The 15,480-nt window shown below is 36.1% G+C and overlaps 1 protein-coding gene across 2 annotated transcripts in view; it reads left to right on the top strand.

Moving 5' to 3' along the window:
• PTPRK (protein tyrosine phosphatase receptor type K) overlaps positions 1 to 15,480 on the top strand; it is a 477,611-nt gene that overhangs the window by 256,112 nt on the left and 206,019 nt on the right. For both annotated transcript variants that reach the window (XM_008138467.3, XM_008138476.3), the window contains exon 6: positions 13,699 to 13,873. In XM_008138467.3, coding sequence (XP_008136689.1) covers positions 13,699 to 13,873 — 175 coding nt within the window. The remainder of the gene's footprint in view (positions 1 to 13,698; positions 13,874 to 15,480) is intronic.

The following is a 15,480-nucleotide window of genomic DNA, read 5'->3' on the forward strand; positions in this document are numbered from 1 at the left end:
ACAAATGTACTGTTTGTGGTCTCATTATTTTCTGTGCATGCATGAGAGAGAGAGAGAGAGAGAGAGAGAGAGAGAGAGAGAGAGAGAGAGAGAGTGTTTTGTTTTAACCGGCTGCAGATTCATTTCAGATATTTCTGTTTTTGTAATATGAATAAAAATATAACATGATATAGTTTAAAAAATACTTGAATTAGTGTCTAATGATTTCCTAATGTTACATACAAATTGTAAATATAATTTTTCTAGATCCATTATGTAGGACCATAATGAAAATTTCCTCATTTAATATTTTGAAAACTCAAGTAACAAGAACTTAAGTAGGAACTGTCATATTCAAATGCATTTTAAAAAAGCATTTTAAGACACTTTTGGGATTATTCCTCGAAATGTGAACTGGAAGAGAACCAATTAAATTTTTTTCCATGATTCTTGTGCATAAAGGTTAATCACAGATCTGATGTCAAGACTGCTGCCTTGCATATATTAAATCATCCATAAGTATGTATTTAATGAATTGCAATTTAGCATTCATGTTGGGGAAACATAAATGGGGCATATAAAGAGCTGTAAAAGAATCAGCATGAAACAATAGACAAAGAAAAGTGCCATGTTTTTGGGGAATTATTTGTCCATCCAGGGGCAGTGGGAATAGTGAGGGGTGGGGAAGGAGCTAAGAGTAGTTCCAAAGGCTGTTGAACAAAAAGTTTGAAGTTAAAATATAAGTAATATTATTCTCTAAGCACATTTATTATTATTTTGCTTCTATTTGCATCAGAATGAGGGAAGAGATTTAATCAGTCTGTATTTTAAACTTCTGAGGATACCAATAGAGACCAAAACGGAAATTATTGTAAGATTAGCTTATTTTGTTGAACATTGACATCAGGATTTATTTTACTATATCTTTAGAGAGGTGAAATTAGTGTTGAGGATAATCATTAGTTTGCAGGTGTTTGGGTAATGATTACAATAAAAGATTTTAAAAATCATACTTAGTCTAATGCCCAATATTATACTAGATGTTTTAAATGTGTTATTTCATCTAATTCCCACAATACAACTGGATAGCAGATGTACATCATATAAATCTAATTATTACTTCTTTGAAATTTATTTGATTTGCAGGTATCAGAATACCATACTGAATGTGTGAAAAGGAAATGAAGCCCCTTCTTTTTTTCTGATTGTGCTTATTTCCCCTCCAGATATTAAAATATAAGAGAATTATTCCTGGAGAGCAAATTGTATAATATGCAACTTGTTTTATCAGCTAAATGTCAAGTCAGAGTCCCTCTTAGTTTCTCCCACTCAGCCTAAATAAGAGTATTAAAAATACTTTTAGACATATTTTGTAATGATTTTGCTAATTATTTTCATTTAGGTAGGAATATTGGTTGGCATTTAACTTTAGTTGTGATCCTCAGAGAAATAGAAGCTCGCAGTCTGCCCTGGTTTTATGCCCCAGGATTTAATGTGACATTGAAATAAAAAGGGTTTTGTATACTCAGACACCAGCTGCCTTCTTGCACCAGTCATCCTGGCCCTGCCCACCTGAGTGGGCTGCATTGAAATACTGCTTATTTTTTTGTTTGTTTCCTATTTTATGTATCAACTCATTGCATTATAGTTTCTTAAATTTCTTCCTGCTATTTTTCAAACTAAGGTGAATATAAAAATTTTCTGTTCAACTTCAATTCTGCTTTTCTTCTCTTCCTTTTCTTTACATTTGCTTAGGTGTTTTTGTGTATTTCTCTTCTGTTTTGACATTGAGACTGCCCCGATTCCTTAGCAATCTAGATATTTACCGTATTCATTAAAAAGCTTTTCTACATTTCTCAATAATACTACTTATGTTACCTTAACTTACTCTCTTAAATATTATTTTCCATGTTGAAGAAGGATTGAAAACTATCTAGTACTTAGTTTAGGGATGTTTTCAAGCGAATGAGACTGGTTATCGTACCTATATAACATAAGTCAACCAGAAAGTGGCCCGTGACTTAGAAATGTATTCATCTTTTGTTAAAATAGTAGAAACATCATAAAGCAGACAGAATCTTGGTTCCATGATGAATCTACAAGCCCACCCATACAAATAGTTGGCAAGTCATTTTTGCTTGGTGTACAACAACTTCCTAGAAACCAGGAAGTCCATTTCTTAATTCTAACCTTAATTCCAACCGTTTAATTCTGATAATCTACTCCATTGTGTGGGCTTAGAGGATTTATTGAACTATTCTGAGTCTCATTTTCCTTATTTATAAAAGGAGTTGTTAGATAGAGACTAAAATTCGTTCCAGCTAAAGATGCTAAACTCAGTCTTTATAGTATTTTTTAAAAATAGATCTTTATTGATTTCAGAGTGGAAGGGAGAGGGAGAGGGAGAGAGAGAAAAAAACATCAATGATGAGAGAGAGTCATTGATCAGCTGCCTCCTGCATGCCCCTCAACAGGGATCGAGTTTGCAACCCGGGCATGTGCCCTTGACCAGAATCAAACCCAGGACCCTTCAGTCCACAGGCCGATGCTCTATCCATTGACCCAAACCAGCTAGGGTGGTCTTATAGTATTTTTGATGGCCTGAAATAGTGCTTTGATTACCTTTTTTTGTTTGTTGGAAGACTGTCTGATTTTTATGTCATTAGATTTTAATGCAGAAAATGTTTCTTAAATTAAGTATCTTTGTGAGAACAACTACTTAAAATATCTGCTGACAATACTGGGAATGAATGTACTTGAAGCAACTCAATGCAAGGTCACTGCATCCTATCAAAGAAATAATGGAATAAGGGAGTAGCTATTACATCTGCTATGATCAGGTGTAATAAAAATTGTGATCAACTTTTTTATGTCCTCCAAATGACATATTATATAGCATTGCACTTCATTTGGTAAATGTTGTCTAAATATGGGATAAAATAATAAAAACAAAAAGAGCAGCTAATTTTTATTTTACATGAAAAATAACACAACACAACGTCTGTGAAATATTCTGATCATAATCCCTGCTACTGTTTTATATTTAGAAAAATTTATGTATGAAAATGCATATAGAGGATAAATTCCCCCACTTGTTAATTATCTTAACTTTACAATTCATATTTTAACCACTTTTATTATTTAAAATGACATACAAATTAGGTAAATTAAAAAATGGAGATACAAAAAGCAAAGAATGAGTTATCTTAGCTAATGTAGGATAATTCATAAAGCCTATCATAGTGGTGCTAGATGTATCTTTAGAGTTTGCTTTCCTGTGAGATGTTTGATTATATAATTATAGAGTTTTAGAAGTAGGTAATTTATTCTGTACATTTAGTAAACAATGACAAAACATAATCTGAATGAACCTCCTTATATACAATCAGCATATATACAGAAAACAATATGAATGAATGTTTCTAGAAGTGTGATGAGGGTCAACAAGTTAGAAATATGGTGAAATCATGATGCTCCCTGGAACAATTTTTAAAATTGTGTTCACTCAAGTTAGATAGGGATGTAGAATACAGTCTTTAGTCTCTTATAGAATTTCCAAATCCCTCTTTTGTAATAAAGCTCAATGAAGTAGCGTATATCTAGATATAAACATAACAATTTTTGTCAACTTAAGATTTGTAATTTTTTTCTACATGAACTGATTTTTTTTCCCCAATTCTTACAACAAATTTAAGAAATAAGCCACTTTGTGTTGCTAAGGAACCTCCAATAGTAGAGAATTTGTGGATCATAACTTAAGGCTGAGGGTAAAAGACAGGTGTTAGGAAATAAGATCATGAATGAAATTTCAATGTACAATTTATACTGGCTATATTCCTGAGTAAAATAATAAAATCATCCTGTTAGATTACTGAGAAGTGTCAGTTAATTTTCTCACAGAAAAATTAGCTTAGACATTTTTATAGGTTAAAACTTTTAGTTATGTCCTTTTTATTTCAACTCTTACTAATATGAATAGTAGATAATGTGATGGCAAGAAAAGGTGAATATATAAACTAACAACAAACCTGGCACCAGCAATTCCTCTTGTAAGTATCTACCCAAGAGAGATAAAGGCGTGCATTCACAAAAAGACTTGAGCAAGAATGTTTGTAACAGTTTTCTTATAAAAATTGTAAAGATCTCAGATGTCCTTTAACTGGAGAATGAATAAGCAAGCTGTGGTTCATTCAAGTGATGTAATGTTATTACCCTGTAATAGCAAAGAATGAACTACTCATATATCCACCAATATGGATGCATCTCAGCAACATCATGTTTTTAGGACAGACACACACAGAAAAACATTTTGTATGATTTCACTTATATTAAGCTCTAGACGAGATACAACTAATCTAGGATGATAGAAATCTGAATAGTATTTGCTTCTTGGGGGCGAGGATTGACGAAGTGGACAAGGGAAAATGTCAGGAATAATGCAAACATCTTATATCTTTATTGATGTGTTGGATCTATGGGTATATAAATGTTTGTCAGAAGTTAAGATCTCTCCAATGTACTGTATACATATATATTTACCTTAATAAATCATGAATGAGGGAAAAAGTGAGTATATGAAACATTTTATCAAATATCCAAATTACTGGCAGTACTAATCAAATCAGAGATGAAAGTGGCCTGCAAACATTACTTACATTTTTGTCTGTCTTGTCTGAGTGTCCTGTTTTCAGAACATGTTGTAACTTTGGAGGATGTGAAAGAGTTGAAGCAGAGGTTGAACTGTAAATTATAAATTAGTATTCTTTCACGAAGGTCCGGTATAAGTGGACACCTACATGGCAAGTCAAATAGAGCCCATTGCTGGAACATCTGTCACACCATATGCTTTGGCTTCAGGTTCAGTGTAGAAACTAAAATGCTAATGACTCCATCCATCATTACAGAGCTCCGTGGGCATGTATCATTGGATTGGACAGAGAAAGTAGGGAGTTGTGCGGGCAGATTTGGTGGCACCATTTGTTTCGGTTTATTGGAACGCGTCTGTTTAACGTGTGATTGTTAATCCTATGCAGAGTGCCGTCCACGCTGTGGCCATTGGGCCAGTCTGTCTGTAATCGCCACAGGAGCTGGCACTGTGCCACCCCGGTGGGCCTGCCAAAGCAGGAAAGTCTGCCAGTGCTTTGCCCTTGGTGAGCTCTGTCTTGGCTAATGTAGTGTGATATGGCTGGTTTCTCAGCCGAAGGAAATGTCATTCCTTACGAAGCAATCGGTAATTTAAGCGATGGATTGAGAGTAATGGTTGGAGAGTAAAATTATTAAAATGATATGCAAAAGGCTCTTCAAAACAACCAGAGAGAGGATGATCTCTTGTAGTTCCAACCGGGGTTAGCTGGGGGTCAATGAAAATGGTTGGTCTGAATCTTCTGGCGACACCTTGTTTTATCTATCCAGACAAGTCATAGCCTTGTTCCTATAATACATAGGAATACTGTGGTTTTTTTAAGTGAGTACAAAAATTTTAATAAGTGGAATAAATCACTATATTATTTCAATTTTCATCTAGTTAATTTCTCACAAAGCTCTTTCTGATGCTCCCATGACTATTTATACTGTCATATGAAGTGCAGGATGTTTGTAGCATATTTAATTTCCACAAGAGATTTTGCTATCTCTGATACTATTTCTTCTTGAAAACAAAATCTGATAACTTTGCATTTATTATAGTGAAGGGAAATTCTTGGAAGAAATTAATCTAAGCCTAGACATATGTAATTTATAGTGGATAATTCATTGACAATTAATTTGAGGAAAACATTTCAAAACCACATTAAACATGCAATATGTGATTAGCTCACATTGGGCATGATGATAAAAATAAAGGAATAAGATAGAGCAAAAATTGTCTGGTCTAGGGCTTGGTGAAAATTCTTACATTTTCCAGGTCATTGTCCTTATGGCTGAAATATTACATAACAAAAGATAGCATATAATCCCTGGGATTTTTTCAAAAAATATGGTATCAGAATGGCTAAAGGGTCATGGTATAAATAAATCTTGAGATTTGTGGGGGACTAGAGTCATTTCTTAAAATCTTAGACTATTGGAAATATACAAGAGGGAATTAATTTGTTCTCTATAGAAACTAAAGTACAATAATGATTAACATCTTAAAGCTATATGGTGAGAGAAATAAGCTGATTATAAGGAGGAACTTTCTAATTGTAGGTCTATTGAAACCTAGAATGAGCTATACCAGGAGGAAGTAAAATGACAATTAGTATCTAAGCATAGTCTAGATAAGCCCTTGCTAAGGATGTGGCATAAGGCTGAATGCTTTTTAAAGATTCTTTCAGCCTTGAGAGATGCTTCTATAACTGAGTAAGAAAAGACCATATAGTATTTAAGCACTATACTAGGTACTATTTCGGAATTGACAGAGCAACAGAGACTGGGATGTATGGAAGACTTGATTGAATTTTTGAAGGACTTGAATAAGCAAAGATTAAGTGGGCATAGTCATCTCTGCAGATTAATGTATGTGTATGTGGGTAGAATGGGGACTTCAGGAGGAAGATATTATTGGAGTGGAAGGTTGAAATGGGAAGTAGAAGTAAAGACAGTTTATGGGTTGGGACTAGGCCATGATATGGACACAGGCTATAAAGAAGCTACTATTAGCTGTTCAGACATCAAGCAGTGAGGGCCTTCGATTGGACAGTGTGGGTGGAGTTGGCAGATGTGAGAAGAGAAGAAGAGGGACAAATGAAAGAAGACAATAGTTTTAGGTCTGGTTGGTGATACTAGTTGACAGAATTTGGGTAGATGTGAAAGAGGAATAATAAAGACAGTTTTCTTTTTAAATTTCCTCAACATTTTATTTTTTTACAGCCAGCATATGAGTTTGGTTTCTTATTTTCTGTCTTGGAACGAATTTGTCTGTGAGACTCATTTGTTTACTTTTTTATTTCCTACTTTTATAACTGCACATAAGTTATCCTAAGTGGGAGTGAAAAATGAGGAGACATTCCCATTTCTTTTGGTTCTCTTTAACCTTAATAAAAGTTTAACAAGACAGTTTGAAGCTTGTGGCCTGATTAAGCCCCTGTGTGGTCCTGGTATCACTCGGGAGAATCATCTGTGGGAAGCCTCTTGGTGTTTCAGCCTTGGCCTCTCTGTTCCTGTGGTCCACGGAACAGGAGTAACGTCAGATAGGAGTGCTAGGCATGTCTGTTGTGCTTCCTGACTTATCAACTGTTCTAGCCTTCAACTGGTAGATGAACATAGCCTGTTATTTAACTCTAATGTTCTCTGTTTATCCTTCTTTAAGCAGTAGTGATTTTTTTCTGTGAACATGCCCATTTACAATCAATTTTGCTCCACTTAATAGACCATGTTCTATTTGGTAGCGAATTGCTATCACTCTTGTCACCCAGGATGTTGATTTAAGTTCATGGCATTATATTCTTCCTTTATGGCTTCCTATAAATAATATGGCCGTTGGTCTTGAAGTAAAGTGCCTGACCAAGGATCATGGATTTTGGTGTTTTCCTTCAATTTTCAGCATTTGGAGTGTGTATGCATGTAACAATGAGCATCAGAAGGTTGAAGCATTTAATTTATGGGATTGCTGAGTGTTCTTGGGGTCATTTTGGTGGCTTTATGTGGCTTTTTACTGTACAGAGTTCAGTGCTTTAAACGCATAGTGCATTCTTTTCCTTCTTCAATAATTTATAAACTCCGAGTTTGTTGCATACAGATTACATAATTGATTATAAATGAATAATGTGGGAATATTCTTTATCTTTCTTATCTATCCCTGGAGCATACTGTAAAAGCCAGGCAGTCATAGAAGCTCAAGGATTTCTTCTTATTGATGTCTAGAAGTTACATCTTACTGCTTTTTCTGTGCAAAAGAATGCACTCTCCTACGGTTCCTAGAGCTGCCCTTTCGGTGTGCTTTCAGGTGTGTGCCACGTCAAGCACTTCACAACTTCCCACTATGATCAGTACTACCACACGGGGGCTCTGGCAGCAGGCTAGGCTGGGTTTCTTTATGAACAGGGGTTTAATGTAAATAACTCATCTTTATAAAATCATTTTATTATACAATAAAGCATAGATTTAGAAAACTACACAAAATAAAACCCATGACCTGTTATGAGATGCACACCATGCAGGTCAGGAAAGGGCCTCAGCCAGTCTCTGAGAGGCTTCTCAGTGCTGCATCCCAGTCACAACAGACTCCTCTCCCTACCCCTATAGAGAACAATTAGCGTGAATTTTAGCCCTCGCTTGTTTTTTCATTAGTCTTTTTCACTTACATATACATCCATAGACGCTGTAGATTATTAGTCTTGTCTACTTTTAAAAATATGTTAAAGTCCCTTTTAATCTGTGAGTTTGTCCTCCATCCATTTCTCCTCCTCACGGTGTATCTGTCGGGGCCCTTTGAGTTGTAGTTTTGCAGAGTCTGCATTGTATTGATTGTCTTCAGTTCACGTTCTTCTCAGTTTTCTGCAAAATTGGCAACATGTTCCCCAGTCAAGTCTATCCTTTAGCAATGCTGGAGGTGGCGCTTGGTGTGATTGCAGGGGGCGCAGAGGGCAGGCTAGAGTATCCAGGCACAGCCTAGAGTTGCTATTCACAGATTAAATTTCTCCTACTGCAGGGAAGCCACAGCTCCACTCTTCAGACTTAACAACTGATGGAATCAAGTCTACCCAGAATACTCATACTCTCCGTTAAGGATAATTACCTTTACTTAATGTCAATTGGTTATGGACTTTAGTCCCATCTTCAAAATACCTTCACAGCGACACTTAGGTTAGTGTTTGATTGACTAATGAGACTACAGCCTAGCCAAGTTCATACATCAAAAGGCCATCACAGTTATCAAATGCATTAATGATTTAGATATTTTAATTATTATCTTTATAACATCATTATTACTATGATTTGCTGTTAGGGCTTTTGCACAAATCACCTAGTACTCTCAGCATCTCTGTTAAATAAGCAGGTACCAATTGCTGTTCCCATTTTTAGAAGAAAAGATGGAAATATGAGAAGTATAGTAGTCCCCCTTTATTCACAGGTTTGCTTTCTATAATCGCAGTTACCCAAGGTTCACCTGAGGTTTGGAAATATTAAATGGAAATTTTTTTTTAAATAAACAGTTGATACGTTTTAAATTGTATGTCACTCTAAGTAGCTTTATGGAATCTTGGACCAGCCTTCTCCATCCTGCCCAGGATGTGAATGATCCCTTTGTTCAGCAAATCCACGCTGTCTATGCTACCCACCCATTAGTCTCTTAATAACAGTCTCAGTTACCAGATTGACTTTAGTGGTATTGCAATGCTTGTGTTCAGTTAACCCCAAAGTGCAAGAATAGTGATGCTTCAGATATGCTAATGGGGAGATATAAGGTACTTGCTTTAAGTGGAAAGGTGAAAGTTCTGGACCTTACAAGGAAAGAAAGAGAATCACATGCTGAGGTTGCTAAGATGCATGCATGCTAAGACTCAATCTTCTGTCCATGAAATTGTGAAGGACAAAGAAATTCATGCTGCTTTTGCCGTCTCAACTTAAACTGCAAATGTTGTGGCCACAAGGCGTGACAAGGGCTTTGTTAAGATGGAAAAGGCATTAATCTTCAGTAACTACTTTGGTGAACTTACTGTTATCAGTTTAGTCTAATGATTCCTAGAGGAATACTATTTTCTTATTCAGTGCTTAATCTTTTGAAATAAATATAATTTCTAGCAGGTGTAAATGAGTGTTTTTTTTCCCTAAATAATATAATCTTTCTAAGCCTTTAAGTTTGCCATGACAACCTTACATGTATCTAAAATGCTTCAATGTAATTGTTCAGTAATGATGATGATGATGATGATAGCTGTGTTATCTCTGTGACAGAGAAAAAATGCCTGTGGCAGACAAGCCCTGGTAAGGAAACTCATGTCCTTGGGTTTAATATGGCTGGATGGTTGGATGATTCACTTCAACCTCATGTAATTATAGTGTACAAATTTTCTTTGGGATTCATTTTGGGGAAAAAAAATGACAAGTACTGACAAATCAGATGCCAGCCTCATCAAGCTATAAAACAGGATCCTAAATACCCATCATACAGAACAGTCTCTTTCCAATCTCTCCCACTCTAAGAGGATGTAGGAGTTACATATCAATATGTGCTTAGGAAAAGCAGTGAAAGATAACTAACACAATAAATGTGATTTAATTTTTTCCCTTCAAGTCAGTAGAGTGAAATAATCTCTGAAAATGTTCTAAGTGCCACATTATTTAAGTTACAGTTAAATTGCACTTATTTCTCAAGCTTAGAAAAGAGAAGATGAAATAAACTGTACCAAATTCTAACTGTGCCATATTAACTTTGAGGATTTTAAGCTGAAAGTAATAGAAAGCTAAATGCATTATGTCACTTAACAGGAAGTCCAGAAAGAAGGACTTGCTGACAACATTTCAGACACTTTATCAAGATCCTGCTTCTGTCTTTCATCTTGACCTGCCCTCCTTAGCATTTAGGCAGGGCGAGACAAAGAAAAGGAGAGCCACCGTGCCTTCCCTAGAAGCAAGGAAATCTGGAAATGATGGCCTATTCCTGAAAATCTCATTGGCCGGAATCAGGACACATACACATTTGTAGACCTGTCCCTGTTAATGGGAGTAGGACTGCTATGATTGTTTTCAATCAATGTGTCTAGGGGAGTGGTTCCCAGCCTGTTTTTGGCCATGCCCCACCTAAGCATCTCTAAATCGTGATGTCTCCTCTGTGACATATACTAGGAATTCTTATAATTCAAAAAGTGAACTCCTATTCACGTGGAGGAAGCCTAAACGCCATTAACTTGGTCTAAACAAGCTTCCAAAGAATATGGCATCCATGAAAGAGGAAAATAAAAGAACAAAAAGATAGTTGAAGTACCAAGAAATCACTAAGAAATAGTTTAAAAAAATAATAATATGAAGTGATATGAAAAAAATAGCAAATGAAGTTTCAAAACATATAATAGAGAACTGAAATGCATAACTATGTCACAATATATATTTACTAGGTGTACCAGTTAATGCGGATTTTTTTTCAATAAATGGAGTTACACATATGTGTGTATGTGTGTGTATATATATATATATATATATACACACACACATATGATTTGATATGTATGCTATATTTTTGTATTTGCAGCAAGCTTCAAAACTTCCTATGTCAAATTTGCTGAAGGTGTTAACATCATAGATATTTTTACGCTTAAAAATGTCGAATTTTGTGCCAATATACGAGCATTTGCAGGAAGTTTTAATTCATTACTTTATTTTGAAGAAAAGTGCTGCTGAATACTTCGGGAAGCTTATGGTGAACATGCTCCATCTCAAGATACTTGTGAACTCTGGTTTAAACTCTTTAAAAGTGATGATTTCAATGTGAAAGACAGTGTCCAGGTCAATTTAAAAGTTTGAACACCAACAATTACAAGCATTATTGGATGAAGATGCATGTCACACTCAAAAACAACTTGCAGAAAGGTTAAACTTTCCGATCCTTTACAAGCAATGGGAAAGATTTTAAAGGAAGGAAAATGGGTGCTACATCAACTGAATGAAAGACAAATGGAAAACCAAAAAGTCATCAGTAAAATGTTGCTTCAACAGCACGAAAGAAAGTCTTTTTTGCATCGAATTGTGACTGGCGATGAAAAGTGGATTTGAGAATCCCAAATGCACAGAATCATGGGTTGATCAAGGTCAACCATCAACCATCAACATTGATTACAAGGCCAAATCGCTTCTGAAAGAAGAGAATGCTCTGTGTTTGGTGGGATCAGGAAGGTGCGGTGTATTATGAGCTTCTAAAACCAGGTGAAACCATTAATACTGATCGCTACTGACAACAAATAATCAATTTGAACCACAATTTGGACCAGAATGTTCCAGAAGACACCATCACACACTTCAAAACCAGTTAAAGACACGTTAAAAAATCTTGCCTGGGAAGTATTAACCCACCCGCCGTATTCACCAGACCTTGCTCCTTCAGATTACCACTTGTTCCGATCGATGACACATGCACTTTCTGAGCAGCACTTCAAAACGTACAAAGAAGTGGAAAATTGGGTCTCTGAATGGTTTGCCTCAAAACAAGAAAATTTCTATTGGGACGGTATCCACAAATTACCTGAAAGATGGGGAAATGTGTAGCTAGCGATTGACATTACTTGGAATAAAGCACTTTTGATGTTTCTCTTGAAATTATCGTGTTCTCTTTTATTACAACATCTGCCATTATTCACCCGTACACCTAGTCTATACTGTATATGAGGCCCCTATAACCATAAGAATTGCAAAAAACTCATTTTTAATAACTCATTCTTGAATTGCCCCCCCCCCCCTTAAAAATCAAATTGCCTTTCTGTGGGTCATGTGCCCCACATTGGGTACCACTGGTCTAGGGCTGTAATATCTTGATGCATAACCTAGGGATCTTGTTAAAATGCAGATTTTGATTCATAAGGTCTAGGGCAGTGGTCGGCAAACTCATTAGTCAACAGAGCCCAATATCAACAGTACAATGATTGAAATTTCTTTTGAGAGCCAAATTTTTTAAACTTAAACTTCTTCTAATGCCACTTCTTCAAAATAGACTCGCCCAGGCCGTGGTATTTTGTGAAAGAGCCACACTCAAGGGGTCAAAGAGCCGCATGTGGCTCGCGAGCCGCAGTTTGCCGACCACGGGTCTAGGGTGACCTGTAGACTTTGCATTTGTAAAACTCTGACAGGGGATCCTGATGCTACTAGTCTGTAAGTTTCAAGGGGTTTGGTTAATAATCTGGTTATAATAGATGTTGGGAATTAACCAATATTACCACTAACCTGCTGTATGCCAGAAACTTAACTAGTCAAGTAACCAACTGCATACATCCTTCATGATGAAGCTTAGTTGATTTAATGGAGAATTGATAATACTTAGTAATGTCCAATGACTTGGCAGTGTTACTTGGTAAGTGAGAAGTCTCTGCAACCCATGCAATAGACAAAGTATATAAGAAAGCGTGATAAGGATCTGGGGGAGGGGGGAAGAATAGAAAAAATCAACAACGAAGTGCTAAGTTATAATCCTTGGATCATATACTTTTTGTGATTTATTTCTCAGAGTTAGGGTTATTTGCAATGGAAAAAACATCAAATCTCAAAGCAGGATAAAGAGCCTGGAACTGAAAAATAAAGGCAGAAAACTATATGCAGACATTACTGCATAGGAGAGATTAACCTCAGCTTTTATTGCCCACTCAGCTAAAATGATAGCTAGTAGTACGGCAAGGATCTCTTATTTTGGATTGTAAAAGAAAAAGTTATTATTTTTGACTTCTGAACTGTACATGTCATTAATTGCTATATTTGACCGTAATGTGTTACTGGAAGTTGAGTAAATAAAACAATGTCTAATATAGTAGATTATATGTTCTCATTGGTACAATGCATTATTAAGGCTCAACAACAAACAAGTTTTTTTGGGGCTGGACATGTGATACCAATAAAACAGCAGCTTTGGTTCAGTCTAGAAGAAATACTGCTGGATTTTGTGTCATCAAACCTGGTAAAATTCTGTGGGGCTACATAGACATTTTCCTACTAATTTAGGAACAAGAATAATTTATCACAGATATTGGTTGCTAAGATGCTTTAGATTTATGGGAATGTTAAGAACCTGTTTTTTTAAAGATTGGTTTCTGTTTGCAGAGACGAAATGGAGAAGATATACCAGTAGCCCAGACTAAGAACATCAATCACAGACGATTTGCTGCCTCCTTTAGATTGCAAGAAGTGACAAAAACCGACCAGGATTTGTACCGCTGTGTAACTCAGTCTGAACTAGGTTCTGGTGTGTCCAATTTTGCTCAACTTATTGTGAGAGGTAAAGTAAACTTGTTTTCACTGCATGAACTTGCATGGCTTTATTAGACCGAAAGCAATATAGTAAATATTGGATTGATTTTTAAACCTACTTCTCTTCGTTTCAAGTTACTATGAAATTGCCTTGTTATGCAATTTCAGATAATTAAGACTGTAAGTTGTACAGTTTGTCAAACAAGTTTTCAGTAAGTGTTTTCATGGGCTGGAATCTCCTTTGAAATCTTCTCTGAGCCAGCCATATAAAAACACTTGACTTCATGTCGCCATCACCTGGTTTGCATTTTAACTTTAGATTCGTATTTCCTTTTTAAAGCAGCTACGCAGATATTATAGTTGTTCTTCAAAGCATTGTGGCCACGAGGCCAAACTCAAAGTTCCTGTCTCCATGTAAACCTGTGAATTTTACCCATGTCACAACCCAGTGGTGGATGCTCATTAATTCTGACCCCTGTAGAATCTTAGAGTTAGACTTGCTAAGAGGTCCTCATTAATATTCTTGAATACCAAGGTTACTAGAGGAATTGTGAGGGATTATGACAAATGAGTACATATCTGAGGTGAATACCGGAAAAATAAGTACAAGGACATAATGTGTTATCACATTTATTCTTAGTCCATTTTATTCCATATACTTAGTTATGTGTTGTAGAGATATGACTGTAAATAAAAATGAAGTCCATGCCCATATGGAACTTACCCACTGAGGTATGTTAGGCACACGATAGAGAAAGATACTGAAATTTTAGTATGGTGGCATGCGTGATGAAGAGCAATAAACACAGAAAATGACAGGGATTTGTATTTTATTTGAGGTCTGGAAGGCCTCTTTGAGAGGTGACAACTGAGCTGAAATCTTTAAAAAAAAAATGAGGATGTTTGTCACGTGAAACTTGAGGAAATGCAGCTTTGTTCAATAGACTATCAAGCATCAATCAATAATGACCCAAGTGAAAATAATGATAAATTATGCAAGTCTTGTCAAGGAGAAGTCTGCCAGATCCTAACAAAAACATCTAAACCGGACCGAGGTGTCAGGGAAGGCCTTCGTGAAATAAGGTTTCTTTGAAATAGGATCCGAATGTGGAGGTGTGGAGAAAAGCTGCCCACGTAAGGAATGAGGACATGGGGACAGGGGTAAGAGAGAGAAGTGCCATCCGACAGGGAGCAAGGCCTGTGTCAGAGCCCCGAGGTGCGAGGGAGAACTACATCCGTCTTCAAGTGAATGTTTTATCACGCATGACATCTAATGTCTTTACATACATCATTTCATTTTAGATTTACTTGATTTTAAGACTGTAACCTTTGATACTTTTAGAAGGAAAATCATGAAGTTCAGACTATTTTATAATTGCCCAGAGCCACAGTGATCTAATAATTGACTGTCAGAATTCAATCCCATGTTTCTAGACTCCTCGTCTCGGGCACATGCTTTTCCACCACAGCTTTAGCTCATTAACATCATTAAGTAATGCTATTCCCCTCTGATAATGCTTTGGCCTTGGCAGATGCTATAGCTCATCAATAAAAAGTTTATAGATTGATATGACTCTGTTTTCAGTGAAACTTCTCTCATGTCTCCAGAGTCAGCTCACATCACCTGCGTGAAGG

The sequence above is a fragment of the Eptesicus fuscus genome, chromosome 10 (genome assembly GCF_027574615.1).
Source record: "Eptesicus fuscus isolate TK198812 chromosome 10, DD_ASM_mEF_20220401, whole genome shotgun sequence".
Lineage (NCBI taxonomy): Eukaryota > Metazoa > Chordata > Mammalia > Chiroptera > Vespertilionidae > Eptesicus > Eptesicus fuscus.